This window comes from Labrus bergylta, chromosome 6, assembly GCF_963930695.1.
Source record: "Labrus bergylta chromosome 6, fLabBer1.1, whole genome shotgun sequence".
Lineage (NCBI taxonomy): Eukaryota > Metazoa > Chordata > Actinopteri > Labriformes > Labridae > Labrus > Labrus bergylta.
In genome coordinates this window covers 7458585-7475840 of record NC_089200.1, presented here as the reverse complement: position 1 = coordinate 7475840, position 17256 = coordinate 7458585, and the positions used below count along the sequence as shown (strand labels likewise).

General features: G+C 37.7%; 2 protein-coding genes across 3 annotated transcripts in view; both read left to right on the top strand.

The window, feature by feature from the left end:
* kank4 (KN motif and ankyrin repeat domains 4) overlaps window positions 1-7324 on the top strand; it is an 89351-nt gene extending 82027 nt beyond the window's left edge. For both annotated transcript variants that reach the window (XM_065955653.1, XM_065955652.1), the window contains exon 10: window positions 2533-7324. In XM_065955653.1, coding sequence (XP_065811725.1) covers window positions 2533-2655 — 123 coding nt within the window. In that variant the 3' untranslated portion in view covers window positions 2656-7324. The remainder of the gene's footprint in view (window positions 1-2532) is intronic.
* A 138-nt stretch (window positions 7325-7462) lies between these two features.
* LOC109983851 (alpha-2,8-sialyltransferase 8F-like) overlaps window positions 7463-17256 on the top strand; it is a 32978-nt gene continuing 23184 nt past the window's right edge. Inside the window, exon 1 of the mRNA XM_020633765.3 lies at window positions 7463-13335. Coding sequence (XP_020489421.1) covers window positions 13253-13335 — 83 coding nt within the window. The 5' untranslated portion in view covers window positions 7463-13252. The remainder of the gene's footprint in view (window positions 13336-17256) is intronic.

Sequence of the window (17256 nt, the reverse complement as noted above, 5' to 3'; positions counted from 1 at the left end):
CTTAACCTCGAATTGCTCCCGCTGATTAGTTGCTGGTGTATGAATGTGTAGGTAATGGTAAATGGTAAATGGACTTGAGCTTATGTAGCGCTTTTCCAGTCTTCTGAATACTCAAAGCGCTTTTACACTGCATGTCACACCTACACATTCACACACTGATGGTAGTGATCGCTATGTAGTATCATCCATCAGAAGTAACTAAACCCATTCATACACCGCCACCGAAGCAGCGAGAGCAATTCGAGGTTAAGTGTCTTGCAGCTGGGGATCGAACCCTCGACCTTCCGGTTGAGAGGCAACGACTCTACCACAGCCGCCCCCCAGGTGTGACCTGTGGTGTAAAAGTGCTTTGAGTAGTCTGAAGAATAGAAAAGCTGAAGTCCATTTACCATTTAAACCAAGACTTAATTAAGTTGCTAGGTGCTCCATTTCAAATCTAAACTGCAATAACATTAAATGTGTGTTATTATAAGAACAACACTGTAAGAGAGAAATGTACATAATGACCCTGTTTCAAATACAGACCTGCCGGATTTGACCGAACAACATAGATAATTCAACTCAGTCAGGTCCTTCAATTATCCTATATAACTCAACCATCTGCGTCTGGTGCATCATTTGGTGTGTGACTCCATGACAACACATGAGCGCAGACTATATTTAGTGGAACTGGAGGACGACAGCATGGTCTCCAATCTGAGGAAATAAGCAGCTCTGGCAAACAATTTAAAGTGAAGTGCTGTCAAAGTAAGTCAAGGAGATTGTTTTGCCGGTTTGTAAAATAAATGTAAAATAAAGTCAGAGTATTCACACTTTTCAGCAATAATCCCAGGAGACGAGGACTCATTGAGTATGCAGCCTTGTCTGCTCGAGTGATATAAAAAAAAATCTAGCCTTCAAAAAATTAATAGAAAGACATCAATACAAGCTGTGAGAACGATGCAATGAGTTAAAAGCAGCACTATGGAGCACTGCCAGTTTAGTGAGGCAGGAAAATGTGTTTTAGAGGGATTAGCTTCAAATATATATTTAGTGTTTGAATTTTTGATGACACGCATGACCTGTTACATAATTAATTTAAGTATTCTTGTTCTTATAAGAGACGGCTACAAATATAACAGACGTCTGCGAATACATTATTGACAATAATCATGATATAAACAATATTGGTAAATCTACAGGTTCAACTCAACTTCCTCAAAAGTTGAGGTTATATGTACGAATAAAAACAGAATGTGATGATTTGCAAAACATTGAGAGCCCATTTTTGATTGAAAAAGGCACAAAGACAACAACTCCATCTTTACTAGAGAAAGACTTAGCCTCTCTGGGATGCTTTTTTTATATCCAGTCATGTTACTAACCCGTTACCAGGTAACAGCATTAACTGTGAGATGTTCCTTCTGGTGTTTCTATTTCTTTTTTCTCCCCAGCTTTTCTTCTATTGAAACATGTTGTTGGTATACAATTCAAAATTGGCTTAAACTTTAAACTCGTTGTCTTTTGGGCGCTGGTAGTGTAGGGGTTAGTGCACGGAGGCTATAGTCCTCCAAGCGAGCGGCCCTGCTGGTTCAAATTGGACCTGTGGCTCTTTTTCGCACTTCATTCCCTAGTTTTTTTTTTTTTTGCAAATAATAGTTTTTCTTTAATTTGTAATAAGATCAATTCAAATGTCATGCTTAAGCTTTAAAAATGTCGACCTACTGACTGTTCCTTAACAGACATGGATGGTTTTTGTGTCAATGCTCCAGAGCTGAGAATTGGATAAAGGGGGAAACTATTCTGTTTTGGGATTAGGTGCAGATTTTTTTTAAAAAAAGCCTTAGTGACATAGTGAGAATTTTAAACAAACAAAAAACTGAAGCAATGATTTTCAAAACATTAAAAACCATATTTAATTGAATGTAAAACAAAGACAAGATTTTTTTTGTACCTTTATTGTAGGTATAGGACAGTGGATAGAGAGACATTAGGGAGAGAGAGAGAGAGAGAGAGAGAGTAGTGACAGCATTATAGAGTTCTGATCAGACCTTATTTTAGATCGACCTCTGTTTATTTTAGTTCGTGGGGTTACAGCATTTGTATGACTCTTTTATATTTAAGTGTCAAAAAGTATTCTGACTGAAACGTCTCTTTAACTTTGCAACATTTGCCCATTTCCCCCTTTTCCCTAAATATAATCCTCCCTCGGTTTGTTATTAAAGCCGGCTTATTACACGGGCTATTCTGAACGATGCAAAGAGGCTTATCAATGGATGTCATCATGATATTTTTTACACATTGTGATTTGTAATTTGTGGAGCAAACCATCAGATAAAGATGAACTGAAACGTGACAGATGAAAATCATACTTCTATGTAGATATAGATCACAGCTCGTCTAATGATGTTTACAGCATAAAACTAGCACCTTTATCAAAGTGCAGAAGTAGAGGGTCCCATTACTGGAGAATAACACAACACTGCCCCCATCAGGATAACAACAGTCACTGCAATGCTTTCAACATGAATATGTTTATTTCTCCCTCTCCAGAACGGGCAGACAGCACTGTCGGTGGCAGAAGGAGCCTCCCACAAAGAAATAGTCGACCTTCTGAAGGCCCACACTGAGACCCAAGCATCCTCTGAACCCTCGTCTACCACAGACCTCCTCTGAGCCAGGACGTCTCTGTTTACTGCTACAGTTCAGTTAAGCCTCATATTCAAAGACCCTCTGCCTACCGAAATAAGGGGGGGAAAGACTCTCTTTGACTAATGGAAGAAGAAGTGGAAGTGCTCTGTTTACGACTTAAAAAACAAACCTCTGTGACTCGACTGTCCAGCTACAAAAACCCGAAATCTTTCTTCCACATCTCTGCCCTTGTCTGGGTGTCTATGGATATGCTGCATCAACCACTCAGTGGACAGACAACAAAAGAGGGCGGCTCAGATTAATATTAAGGCATTGCCATGGCAACATGTGAGTGACAGGATTTTACTAAGGGGACAGGGTGAGGATTTAAAGACGAACTAAGGATGGGCAGATCGAAGAGATAATCTGACAAACTGCTGCTTTCATCATCCACAAGCTCTTCAAGAAAAAATTACTAAGCACATGATCTACCTTTCAAATAGAAATATATATTAAAAAAAATATGACATTATTCCTTTTTTTTAATTTCTCCTCATCTTTCTTTTCATATTTGGACATAAACCATTCTTTGAGAATATATGTAGAATGTTATTCTAACAGATTATAATCATATACAAACACAGAAACTGTATTTTCTACTGCACTTTTTTTATTGTGATTGTGTACAGTGAATTATAATCCTCTCTAATATATATATATATATCTATTGGTGTCCAGGAGGTGAATATATATAACTCTAAAAGTGTTTATTGGAAAAATTGAATAACCAGTGGAACTACGAATCAATGTCCCATCATTCAGTCGATACTTGACTTAATTTAATGCATTATTTTTGCCACAGGGATGATTTTATTTTTTTAAACGGGGCACTGGCAATTATCAAATGTAAAATATATAAGAATAACAAATTGATAAGTTGAGGATTCAAATCTTTCAGCTTGATAAGAAACATTGTTTTCACACCCCAGAAGCCCAAAGTAAAGAAAGTCTTCTGAAATTGTTGAGAAGCAAGTGCTGCATGTCGATACACAGTTACTCCCCCTACTGGCTGTATAACAGTACTACACAAACAGTATGTTCTAATACTGTCCATTCTCCTGATTGACATCTCCCTCAGATCATATATGACGTACGTCTCGTTCATCTGCTCGTTTCCAATCGTGTATGCAACTGCTACAAAATGCACAATGAATGTCAGGCTGGCTGTGATACATTCCAATAAATATGTAGCAAGTGTAACTATACTGGCATGGGGCTATGGGACTAACAAAGACATAAACTGTCAGATAATATATAACAGGCATAGAAATGACTCTGCTTCCTCTTGTGTTTGTGACTGCAGATATTCAATCATTTAGAAAACATCTTGATCGTGAGGATCTAACTTTATGTTCCATGTTCAAAAAACGATAAAGAGACAAGAAAGTGAGAAGGGAAAGGAATCATTTGTTTATGGTTTTAAAGTCCTTGAAGAATTAATATGAATGAAATACTAATTTGTCTGTCAGTAAATACGGAGGGAGAGAGACCATGCTCCAGCCTTAATCAAATGTACGTCCGGCATTTAAAGGGGCGATAAGTTTCAGGAATTGTGCTCCCTTACTTCATCAGACCGTCACCCATATTCTTAAAGTGTCTTTAAACAGAAGTACTGATGTGATTAAACGTCTGTGTATGTTCTCAGTCATCCAGGTCATGGTGAGTTCAAAGCTTGATCCAAAGGCAACTGGAAGACTTTTCACCTCTCGTCCGAAAGGCTTCTTCACCTCTAAGATAACTGGTGGACGGAGCTCTAAATGCAAACCTCTGTGGATTATTAGCGTGCTACAGATCAAGGATGACTCACATCAGAGTCGTTAGCTGACTCATTGACCTAGTTGGCCTAGAGTCGTTAACAGCTGACACAATACGATACGATACACTGTAATGTCCCCTTGGGGGAAATTTGTCTTGGACTCAAAGTGCTGCCAAACATTCAGCTGCTTCCACTCCAATCAATAAAGAAAAACAAAAGACAAACATCCACACATAGACAGAAAGGAACTTACCAATGCAAGGCAACGCAGCATATACTGCGCATTACCCATATTGCACAAGATCTGCAAAAACGCAGCATGAAAGATAAAATAACAAATGTAAGAAAACCCCGGTCGTCAGTGGGTCGTTGGGGGTCACATGTTCCAATGTGAGAACTGAAGCTGTCTCAACCAAGTCCAGATGTCTTTGGATCAAGCTTCGGATGTGATTAAATGTTTACAACTGAAAAGCATTACTTCAGTGACCAGAGCAGAAATCCCAAAAGTGTACAGCAGGTTGAGATATTTATTCATTTGTATGAAGGCAACGGGAGGAGTTTGTTTACCCCTGTGGGCAAAGCTTCAAAACCATATGAAGATTTCAGAACAAAGCACGGTCAAAAAAAAAGGAAGCAGCAGAGGTCAGAATCAGAAATACTTTATTAATCCCAGGGGGAAATTCAGTTGTTGTCGAAGGTTGAGTTATTCTGGCTGTTTACCTACACACTGTAAAAGAAGATGCATAGCTACCCTGACTACACCTATTCTTTTTTCAGCGTCGTTTTTGAAACCTCAAACTTCGCATTCGGACAGTAGCAATCTGTAGCGTTTGTTTTGTTTTTTAAACCCATTGGGACCATATTAGGATGACAGGGTGGACATGCACGTCTCTATCTTGTTCAACAAGTCGTTGTGGTATCAATACACAATCTTTACAATCTCAAGTCCATTTACCAATATCCTGCTTATATATATTTTACTCTAAATGGGACCATGATTTACAAAATCTACAGGCTTCCTGTTGTGAATTTATAATTACAAATTCATGGCAAGACATCCCCGATGACATCATCAGTGGGAATATAAACAGACCTGTTGGTGTACATTTGATGCCGTCTCTTTAAATGGTGACTGGGCTTCGTTGTGATTACTGAACAAAAAAACTTCAAGGGGAATACCACTCACTTTAACAACTGCCAAATATGTGGTCCAATGACTGACATCCTGCCAATTTCACTGCCGGCTCCAGCTCCTACTCAAATAAAGTAAATATACAAATTATAGGTGAGTTTAGTTTATAGGGACTTTAAAGAAAGCAGAAATCTCTCCTAAAACAAGTGTTTCTCAGTGCCAGTTGATAAAAAAAATCACATAAAAGAAAAGAAAAGGTCTTTATTGTCATTAAACAATGTTCCAGCTTGTATTAAGTCTCCTTAAAAGGTGATATATTTAAGTTGATTTGCCTATAGTATTTGGTGCTGATTTCTAAGCTTCCTGTTGCGTGGGTGTTTTGACCACCTATTCTGAAGCAGCAGTCTCTAATTCCCAGACACTTTATTGATATGGGTGATAACAAAGGACTCGACAAACTGGCAGGAACACAGATCAACAAACAAAAGTACCTCTCTTGAATTAGAGCTGCATCAACCCAGCAGTAGCGATTCTAGAGTCTGTTTGGGCACTAAGCAAAATTCCCTGGGGGCCTCTCCAGCTATCATTCATCGCCATTATGTTAAAAAATAATCTGACACCAATGGCAACTTTAAGTGACACAATGAATTTTTTACAGGAATATTGGAACGCGTAGCCTTGCAACAACATTGAGTACTGTCAGATGGGGCCCCCTTAGGGAGGTTTTCTACTGTCATTGTAAAATTTGCACATTCTGAGCCACTGCTACATGTGGTTTAAAGTTAGTCAGTCCTCTGTTGGGGCCACCTACTGGCCAGGGGCCCCAAGCATTTTACTGCCTTGCCTGTTGACAAGCGGCAACTCTGCTACTCGGCAACAAAAACTGAGTCAGCAGTGAGTTAGAAATCAGATTGGAGGTCATAGTCACAAAGTAGCACAGGTGCAGATATAGACAAGGCTGTATTCACACAGGAGCAGAGAGTCTGAATCATAGGTCTGCTACTCATTATTTATTGGTTGCATAAAAGTCTGTGTAGCTTCCCAAATTTCAGACGGCAAAAGTAATTTTGGATCGATGCTGAGGGACATTTCTGGTAAATCTGGTCTTCCGTGCCTGTGTATCAAGTCTATAAAAAGAATCACATCCGTATGTTTTATCCAGTGTGACCCAGATGTAATAAGGTTTCATTACTGGCTCAACACCAAAGAAGTGAAATCTGATTCACATGGGGTTAACAATAAAGTTTATGTTTCTGTACAAATCAAAGTGTACATACAGTATTGTGAGAAATATATAACAAGTATTGTCTGACAGTTTACTCTAAAAATGATCTTAGATATTTATTCCAAATTCTATATTTTTTACCATATATACAAAGTATACTTATGTATGCATGGACATGATGTTTTGGATGATTGGAAACTATGCTGACAGTTCCCTGATGATGTGATTATTGGGCTCATCGTTGATTGGTCGGGTGGTGTAGTTACATGTGTGATTTGACAGGTTGTGGGCTGTGTGTCATGTAACCGTTGATGCTATACCTATGATGTTTGCGGGGAAATTATGAAGCAGTTTGAACACTGGCTCAAGCTATAAAGGGAGCTATCTCTTTTGTTTGAAATACCCATCTGAAAATTGGCGTATGAACATGAGTCAAATGTAAAAAAACAAACATGTACCTCTATAAAATATTCCTTGTACAATGGGCTTATATGTAACAAACGAGAGAAATACTTCTAAATAAATGAATATGAAGATTTAACACTTGAATTGTCCTTTAAGGTTGACTGCTATCTTCATTTAAAATATTATATATATCTATATATTCACTTTATCGATCATTAAAATACCCTTCTCCTTACTACACCTTACTAGATCTTACTCTTTGTTACAATATTTACAACATGAATCCATCATGATCTGAGCACTGAGCAAAAGTTAGCAAAGTTACAGTGGTGGGTAAAAACTTCCTTCATAAGCAGAAACCTTGAGCAGAACCAAACTCAAGTTTAACGGCGGTCTGCCAAAACTGTGTAGGGGATGATTTGGGTGATATTCTGATATTCGCACACTAAAAGCCTTCTCTTTCTGAATGCTGATGTGCATGTCTTGGGCCCCAAAAGCAATCACAAACTGTATATTAAGGAGACGATTCAGTTATGTGTTGTAATGAACCACAATGTCCAGCAGATGGTGGTATTAACATGTAGTCAGGAGTCACTAAGCAGCAACAGCCTGATTGAGTCATTTGAGATCTCGTTGAGAAATTCTTCTCAAGCAGGAAAGTTGGGTGAAGACAGCTTTGAAAAGTATGCACCCTCAATCAGCAGTATTCAAAAAATGTACTTAGGTGAAAGTATAGATAAAACCATTAAAGTATTTACAACAAAAAATAAGTTGTGCATTCACATTTTACCAAGGCTTAAGTGCAGAACCTTATGATAAAATACGTACAGAGTATTCTGTATTCTGTATACTGCCTCCATCAGTCTCATTTTAATGCAAATATGCATCTCCTCTCGTCATGGTTTGGAAGAAAGATGGCGGGTTTAGGATTTGTGCAGACTTCAGGTGGCTGAACACAAACCCAGAAGGATGCCCACCCGCTCCCTCACCAAGCGGACTGTCTGGCAGCACTTGGTGGCAATGCCTTCTTCAGCACTATGGACCTAACCTCTGGGTTTTACAACATCCCCATGTGCGAAGAAGATAAAAAGAACACCGCCTTCACAACACCTATCAAGTACAACAGGATGCCACGAGGGCTCTGCAACAGTCCGGCTTCGTTCATACGCATGATGTTGAACATCTTTGGAGACCTCAACTTCAGCAGTCTGCTTTGCTATTTGGGCGACCTTCTTGTTTGTGCTCCAACTGAAGAGGAGGCCCTTAACCGGCTGCAGGTGCAACAGCAACTTCAAGCTCAGCCCCAAGAAATGTCATCTGAAGTCTGTCAAGTTCCTTGGACATGTCATTGATCAGAGCGGTGTTGCGTTGGATCCTGCTAAAGTGGATGTGATCTCCAAAATGCCAAGAGAAGCCCCAATGGAGGAGGACAGTTGCACTCCCTCTGTGAGGAAGTTTAAAACTTTTTTGGGCATGTTTTTAATTTTTTTTTATCAAAGCTTCATTCCCGGGTGCTCAGCCATCACCAAGCCTCTGTTCACTCTGTTCAGCTGGCCAGAAGAGAAAAGGACGGTCTGGTAAAGGTCCTAGCATGTTCAGAAAGTTGACTGCTACAGATTGGACCCCTGCATGCGAGGAAGCGTTTACCAGGCTCAAGAGTGAGCTTATCAACAGTGCGGTTTTGGATCATCTGGACTTTTCAAGACCTTTCATCCTGTCCGTGGATGCATCTCTAGATGGGTAGGTTGCTGTGCAATTGCCTGCCGGGGAGGAACAAAGCACACTCCATCGTCTTCGCTAGCAATGCTCTCAGCAAGTTTCCAGCAAGACCGAAGTATCCAGCTTATCGTCTCGAGTTCATGGCCCTGAAGTGGAGTGTCTCACAAAAGTTCAGTCCCTGGTTAAAAGGACACAAACCAGGTGAAGAAGCCAATTTGAATTTGAATTTGAATTTGAATTTGAAAATCTTTATTGTCCCCGAGGGGCAATTTGGCTTGCAACAGAGGTAGTCAATACATCCATAAAACAGCAAATTTTACATAAATACATACATAAAACATAACTACCATGGATATCACCATGATGGGTGTTAGTGAGTTAAGCGACAAAGGACCAACAGTCCATAGTAAAAGTGTACAGGCAACAATACCTACAGCTTATTTAAAAACCCAACAGCTGATGGAACAAACGACCTCAGGTATCTGTTTGATTTTGACCTTCTAACATAAGTGAACCTCCGCTCTGTGGGCAGAAGTCTAAACTCTGCATGCAGGGGGTGCTGAGGGTCTTCCAAGATGGCCTTCGCCTTTCGAGTGGCTCTTACTTGAAAAACATGGCCAAGATCATTCAAGTCAACTCCAACTATCTTTCGGCAAAGTTTAACAATATTTCCCAGCCTGTTTTTGTTAATGATGTTGAGGTTACCAAACCAGCAGATCATCACAAAAGTCAAAATGGACTCAATAAAAGATGCACTCAAAAACAAACTGCATGAGTAAATTGCCATCAAGACTGTGGATAAGAACTGGACTTGGATTTCTGTTGATTCTTACTCAGGGGAAAAACTGAGTGCTTTTGGACAGTGGACTGATGCTGGACACAACTGTTAAGTTTGAAGACATTTTGTCTGTTGATCTGTAATTGTGTTATTTGACACTCTATAAGTGATGGAGTTGAATTTAATGAAGGTGGAGTTCAAAGTAAGATGGCCTGCAGTAAATCTTATTGGACACTCAGATTTAAGCATGGTCATTATGGTCAGAGACACTCATATCCATGCACATACTATGAATGTCCATGCTCATTCAATACATGGAGTGCTCTTAAAACTCATCTGAGTCGATGTCATGTTGATGTGTTACATACCAGAAGTGCGGAACTAGGAGTTTTTACATGCTTTTGTGCCCTGGAAGTGAAATACCATCTAGTAGAGAGTACTTTTCTCACATCAACAACCATCTGAAGCGTTATGAAACAGTAACTTGTGTGTTTCAGAATTGTACGTTTCAAACTAATATATTTGGTACATACAAATCACACAAGAGCAGGAGGCACCCACTTTGCACAGTTAAAGACTTTAAAGTTGAAGTAGTGATTGATGCAATTGATGGGTTGCTTGAGGAGTTACATTTCATTTTTACCTCAGCAGTGCTGCCTATATCACAGTACAGCTTTTGGCAGTTATCTTTAAAATTTAGATGGTTCAACATGTGCGGATTTAATCAGGTGTGGTTAAGAGTAACATTATACATCAATACTCTTTATTTTTATTTCATAAGCACATTTTCAGTTTCTGTGAATGTGTATGTATACACATAGGCAGTTATACACATGTGTTATTTGTAATAGCCCCACTAATGTTTCCAGAGTATAATAAAGGCTAATTAAGTAAAGTGAAATTAAGCAACTTAAATTGTATTTATTTAACTTTGTGATTTAACCAGTACAACAACGGTGTTGCATTAACACAAATCTACCACATTAATAATGATAATTTGTGTTAAGTTAGTTGAACTCAATCATATTAAGTTACCTTAATGTAGTGTCAGTAATATGGAAGCGATTAGTGATCAGAATTCAAATGATAAAGCTAATTTGAAAATTCAAATGCATTAACAGAAATGCTTTTTAATTTTTAGAATATGAGTGTATTATTTGACTCAAAAATAAAATGATGATTCATTTATCTAATTTGAATTTTAGTTTTCAACTTCAAAAATGCACATTCTTTGACTAAATTAAAATGAGGAAGAAAATTACATTTGCTTTATCATTTTCTAAAAATGCCCCGCTAAATTTGTATCATAATCCAAATGAAAAATCTAATTTTAAAATGAAAATACAGTAACAGAAACACGTTTAAATTTTCAGATTATAGGAGCTTTATTTGACCTATATTTAAAATGAATATTCAGTCATCCAGTTTGCATTATACTTTTACTCTCTGTGTATGCATATTGTATGACATCATTCAAATGAAAACAAAAAGGTCTTTGGCTTTTCCTTTTCAAACTTGCCGTGCTAAAAAGTGATCATAATTCAGACCAACTCGAAAACGAAATTGCAAAGTGGACGGCGCAGGAAAGTGAGGTCAGACTCCAGCTCCCAGGCAGGGGAACATAATATTTACAGTATACAGCGAGTAGGCAGAACACGCAGTACGATGGGTGGCGGGGTGAATCTTTAACGCTGGTACAAGCTCCAAACTAGTTGTTGCCCTGATTTTCATTCAATTTTAGCGTTGTAGTTGATTATTCTTTTAATAACTACAAAACAATCTCTGAATGGGAGAGAGAGCTCATACAGTCGGTCGAGAGGGAGAGTGTGTGCCATTACGCACAGAGGATGAGAGACACTTTGTGTACAGAGCTGGAGAGATTATTTGAAACAGAAAATTCAATCAGTAATCTTTTTTAATGTAACTAAGTTAAGCAGAGAAGAGAGTGATCTATAATCTATCAATAAACTGGTCATAAGAAACGTCTGTGTGAACTTCACGGCGTGCAGATGTAACAGAGTTAAAATGCACTTTATTTTTGAGTACAGTTTACAATTTATTCTTGAGATTTCATTTATAATTTATTTCTGTTAAGTATTTGTGAATTTTATCTTAACGAGTTATGTATATTTACTGTTATTTCATCAAATTTATGTTTCCTTTGAGAATTACCTTTTTGGCACTTCCTGGGTTACCGTAGCTCCTTCCATCTGTCCCTCACAGTGCCGTTTTGCATTGCTGAGTTGTATGTAAAAACAAACAAATGTCCAGAAGGCACATTGAATGTTCTTTTGTCTTCTGCAGGTATGTTTTTCCTTGTATTTTCATACTTTCTGTTTTGTTTTACAGCCGCATGTTGTCGTTTATTTTGTCCACTAGGTGTCACTGTTTTACCATTTGGTATACTGTTTCTCATGTTTTTTTAATGAGATTTATTGTTAATATACACTTTAAAACCGAAGTTTTTCAGCCAATTGTAGCAGCTCTTGGTTATAAATATTTACATATAGTTAAAATATTGAACTGATGATTGTAATATATTTCTATGTAATATAAATTTGTTTTGAGCTCACACAGTGCCGTTTTGCATTGCTGAGGGAGCAGAGGTGCAGAAAACAAATGTCCAGAAGGCACATTGAATGTTCTTTTGTCTTCTGCAGGAATTAAAAGCTGGAAAACAGTCAAAGTCTGGTTTTCTTCACTCCCCTGACCACATCCATTACACAGATGCTGAGTGTCTCTCACAGTCAGAGATAGTGTTATGTGATTTGTCAATGCAAATAAGATCCAACTTCCTCCAAGTCAGTGTGTTTATTTCTTCATAAGCCACAGTTTCTTGCAGTATCTTTTCAGGGTGCTGATATTTTATGACAATGTGAAGATGATTATGTGCCAAAAGCATGTGCAGTTTCATATTTGCACAAGTAAACAAAACTATTTTTGTCTGCTATCTGAACTTGTCTGACTTGTTAAAGTGTCTCATGTGCAGTGACAGTTTGTGTCCTGTTCACACATCAATTGACAGATAAAAAAGGGTCATGCAAATTGAAGTGAAAATTTCTTTTTCACCTCTTTTTAGCCTACCTGGTTTCTTCACATTGCGGGTGGGCCGTTTGAAAAACGGAAGTTACCGCAGACTCGCAGTATTATTCTCAAACTAATTTCACCGACCTCCGGAGCTATTCCCTTCACAGTATTTTGTTTGCTCCCGTTTCATACACGTGTATCTCATAGCCAGTTTTATGGTAAGACTTCGGCATTTATCACTTTTGCCTGGAAAAGGAGATTAATAACGGGGCAAAATCGCTCTCTCTGTCTGTTACTCCTGCTCGCTCTGCAGTCCGGAGCATTTACCATAAAGATCAGAATACGTGGGCACTTCAAATTTAGGGGCGGCTCACTTCACCATGTAAAAGCGAGGAGCGGCTGGCTTGGCCGCAGTAAAGAACTGGAGAGGGAAACCTGAAACGAAGTGAAAGTGAGGCTGACAGAGAGCAGATAACGATTGAGTTTGAGACAGGAGGTGAAGGAGGCTAGCAGGTGACGTAAGCCGAAAGAGAGAGAGTTATGAGGGGACTTGAGTCATTCTTCTACCTGGTGACTGCTCTCCTGTGTTTGGGGACCCTTTTCTTCTGGTGCTTACTCGACAAGTAAGTGTGAAAATGACATTTCCCTTTGCTACGTGTAAGTGTACTCATAATTGTAATTACTTAATTTTAAAATAGCACAAGAAAATAGATGTTATTAGGATTATCCCTGAATGTATAAGTTATGCCCTTTTTCAATACTGAGTGGGGCACAAAGCTGAAAACACCTCTGTTTTCTAATTAATTTTTGACAAATTATGTAAAAATTGTTAAAAAAACAAACATGTTATTTCACTGCAATAGAGGACTGCTTTTATTCCACTTTAATTTTCCTGTATTTTATTATATTTTTATGAGAAATACTGGTTACACCAATTGACGCAAACCAGTTACACCAACTGACCATGCTGCTTCTACAGTCAAAGGCCATTGTTTCTTGATGAAATTGTTGTTAGCTTCCTCCATTTTACGTTTGCTCCACCTACCAAAGTGCACAGAATACCAGTACGCTGATGACAGTAATGTAGCATTCTTTGCCTTAAACACAGAATAGCATAAAACTGAAGTGAATAGATCGGCCTTTTGGGTGGATCTCATAGATCGGCAAATTCTTACTGATACCTGTTCTAGCTGTCTTAGTCAAGGTGGGACTGACATCCAATATCAGGATTGGATTGGTGCATCCTTAATGAATTTATATCTTAAGTAAATTACAACATCTGACCAAAATCTTCAAGGGGAATTCATTTCTTCAGTATTTGGACTAAACTCAAGGTACTTGTGCCCTAATGAAAGGATAAGAGATTAGTGAAGAAACCCCTGCCCCAATTATGCCCCTATGCCCTATTGATAATTTGGCTATCCTAGCCTACGGCCCTAGTTGCTCCTGCAACCAAATCAGCATTGCCACCTTCAACAGACCCAGGCTCTGTTTACAGTATATAAATTAGCCATGTTTTCACAACACTTATACTTACCACCCTACCACATTGGCATTCACAACTCAACCTTGTACACCGAAGGGTAGCAAGAACCAGGTCATCGGCGGGGTTAGAAGTTCGACCCTCCCTTCACCAGATGTTCGTCCGATTAGGTCCACAACTTTCCCAGAAGACTAAACAGTCAGCTTTCAGTGTTTCCCCTAGGTTTACAGCGTTGGGGGGGTGGGGACAAGCCGACATGCCGACACAACCACTTGAAGGAATTGGTGTTCATGCGTTACTTTTAATGACAGATGTCCTTTTCTATCGGAAAGGTATCCTTAAATGACTTCGTTCCCTGATTTCCGACTCTATCCACTATCCTATCCCTACAATAAAGGCACAAAAAGCCCCAAAAAAAATCTTTAAAAAAAATAAAAATCTAAAAATGTATAATAAATATAAATTTTAGACTAGGTCCTCAAAAAAAAGAATGAAAGCATGTCATCTGTGCATTTATTTTTTACATTTTAAGCCTTTAAAATCTAACTTAATCTCATGGACACAAAAAAATGAACATCACGTCAGTGACCCAGCTATGTAGGCTAAAAGTCTCTGCTCAGGTGTTTGTAAAGGCATACTGGTTGTTCATTCAGGGTGTATGAAGATGACAGAACTGAACACTGAATTCATGAGGTTTGTATGATTACTCCACAATGGAAAGCCGATTGTACATTTAATAGATATCCTTGATATCAAAGCTCAGTTTCCTGTACTAGTGAGGTCTTTGGCCGCACTAGTTTACAAGTAGAACGTTGAAAGACTTACTAGTAAACTAGTAGACAGCAAAAATTCCTCCATGTTAACTAGTAAGCTGCAAAATATCTACTAGTTAACAAGTACAAAAAATTGTGTGTCAACTAGTTAACTAGTGAGCCTAAACATGTTTACTAGTTAACTAGTAAGAGCCAAAATATCTACTAGAAAGCTAGAAAGGCACATATATGGACCATACTAGCTAACGTGTTAGGATAAAAAGCTTTTACAAGTTAACTAGTAAGAGCAGAAAGGTCCACTAGTTATACTAGAGAATGCTTTATTAGTCTTACTAGTTAACTAGGGCGGCTCTAAATGTTCACTAGTTAACTAGTAAGAGAACAAATTTCCACTAGTTGCACTAGTATCATTTTTACAAGTTGTACTAGTTAACTGGTGAGACTTAAATATTTTACTAGTAAACTAGCTAGATCTAAAATGTCACTAGTAACAGTTGTTGCACAAAATGATAACGAGAAGGTGGGGGATAAGTGTGGATTGAGGCTTATGATAGGCTCTAAAAATCAAGAACAAAAATAACATCAAATCAGGACCCAGGATTTGGTTATAATCCCACCCACTGCATTTACATATTGCACACTAGTCAACTAGTTGGATTGCAGGATTAGAACTAGCTTACTAGTCGGTATCTGTTTTCATCTTACTAGTTAACTAGTTAGACACAAATGCTAGTTAATCTCATAATGGTAAATAGTAACACTAGTGAAGATGTATTTTACATTTCTAGGTCACTATTAAGATAAAATGTGTCAACTAGTAACACTAGTTGGAATAATTTTAAACCTACTAGTTAACTAGTGAGGCTTGGAAACGTTTACTAGTTAACATGTAGTAGCTAAAATGTCAACTAGTCACACTACTGAGGGTGGTTTTAACTTTACTAGTTTACGATACAGTTTACGAGTAAACTAGTAAGTGCCTTTTGTCCACTAGTTAAACTAGCTGGTGTCTTTTTGGCCTCACTAGTAAACTAGTTGAAGACTTTGTGTGGCACTAGTAAACTAGTTGCAGACAAAACAGCATACTAGTGGACATTTGCTTTCGACTAGTAAACTAGTTGAATGATAACATTTGACAAGTTTACATGCTGAACAGTTAAAACCTTTTACTAGTTAACTAGTGGAACACAGATGTCAACTAGTAGTCTGATCTGTTGACTACTAGTTAACTTGTGACCGACAATTTCTCTAACTAGTTAACTAGTACTGCCAAAAAGACCCCTACTAGTACAACTAGTTGACATTTTGCTCTTATGTATTAACTAGTTAACTGTGTTTGGGCTCACTAGTTAACTAGCAAGGTTACACATTGTCTAACTGATAAACTAGTGGACCTTTTGACTCGTTCTAGTTAACTAGTACACATTTAAAGCCTCACTAGTTTACTAGTAAGGCCTTAAAGACCAAAGTAGTGACACTAGTGTGCATTTTTCTTTTACTAGTACTACTAGTAAACCTGTGATTTTGCCAGCCTTAAAGGGCCAGCTCTGAATAGTACCTTGAGTTAAATCAGCACTAATTTCTGAAGGTTTGTTCATTTGTTTCATGCTATATTATCACAAAATGGTAACGCATTGAATGCCCTTTGGTAGAATTTTATGACCCATGGTCAAAACCAAATCTGATATTACATTTTTATTTATGTTACAGAGAAGTATTGATCTCTAGTCCAATCTTTGTTTTTTAAACTTTGTTTTATTTGTTATAGAAATCACTAATGATTATTAATGATTGCAGTTTTTGTGGTAAATAAAGCAATGACATGTCACTGAAATATATGCAAATATTTATACTGTTTTTTTTCTTTCTTTTTTTAACTATGGGATCAATTTCTTTTGTGTTCTTTCAAATGACAGCATGTTTTTATGTAAACTGGAAATAAACCAACCAGATCATAACGTGATTTTAAAAAGCAAAATAAAAGTCAGACAATGTCTTCTTTTATATTATATTATATTTTATTTAAAATACATTTATTTTCAATTGTAGGCCTATTCTAATGGTTGGAATATAGATATTCAACCATTCTCCTTTTTAAATAATATTGTTTCCAAAATGTAATTATAATTGTTATCATAGCAGAATTGTAAGGAAAACTATTGTAATCATAATAATAAAAACAACTATATAATTATAACAGAATGCATGAAATAAAATATTAAGTTTTCACTGTAATCGAACTAACATTTTCTTAAACCCAGACACAGCCTACAACTGAAGCATTAATC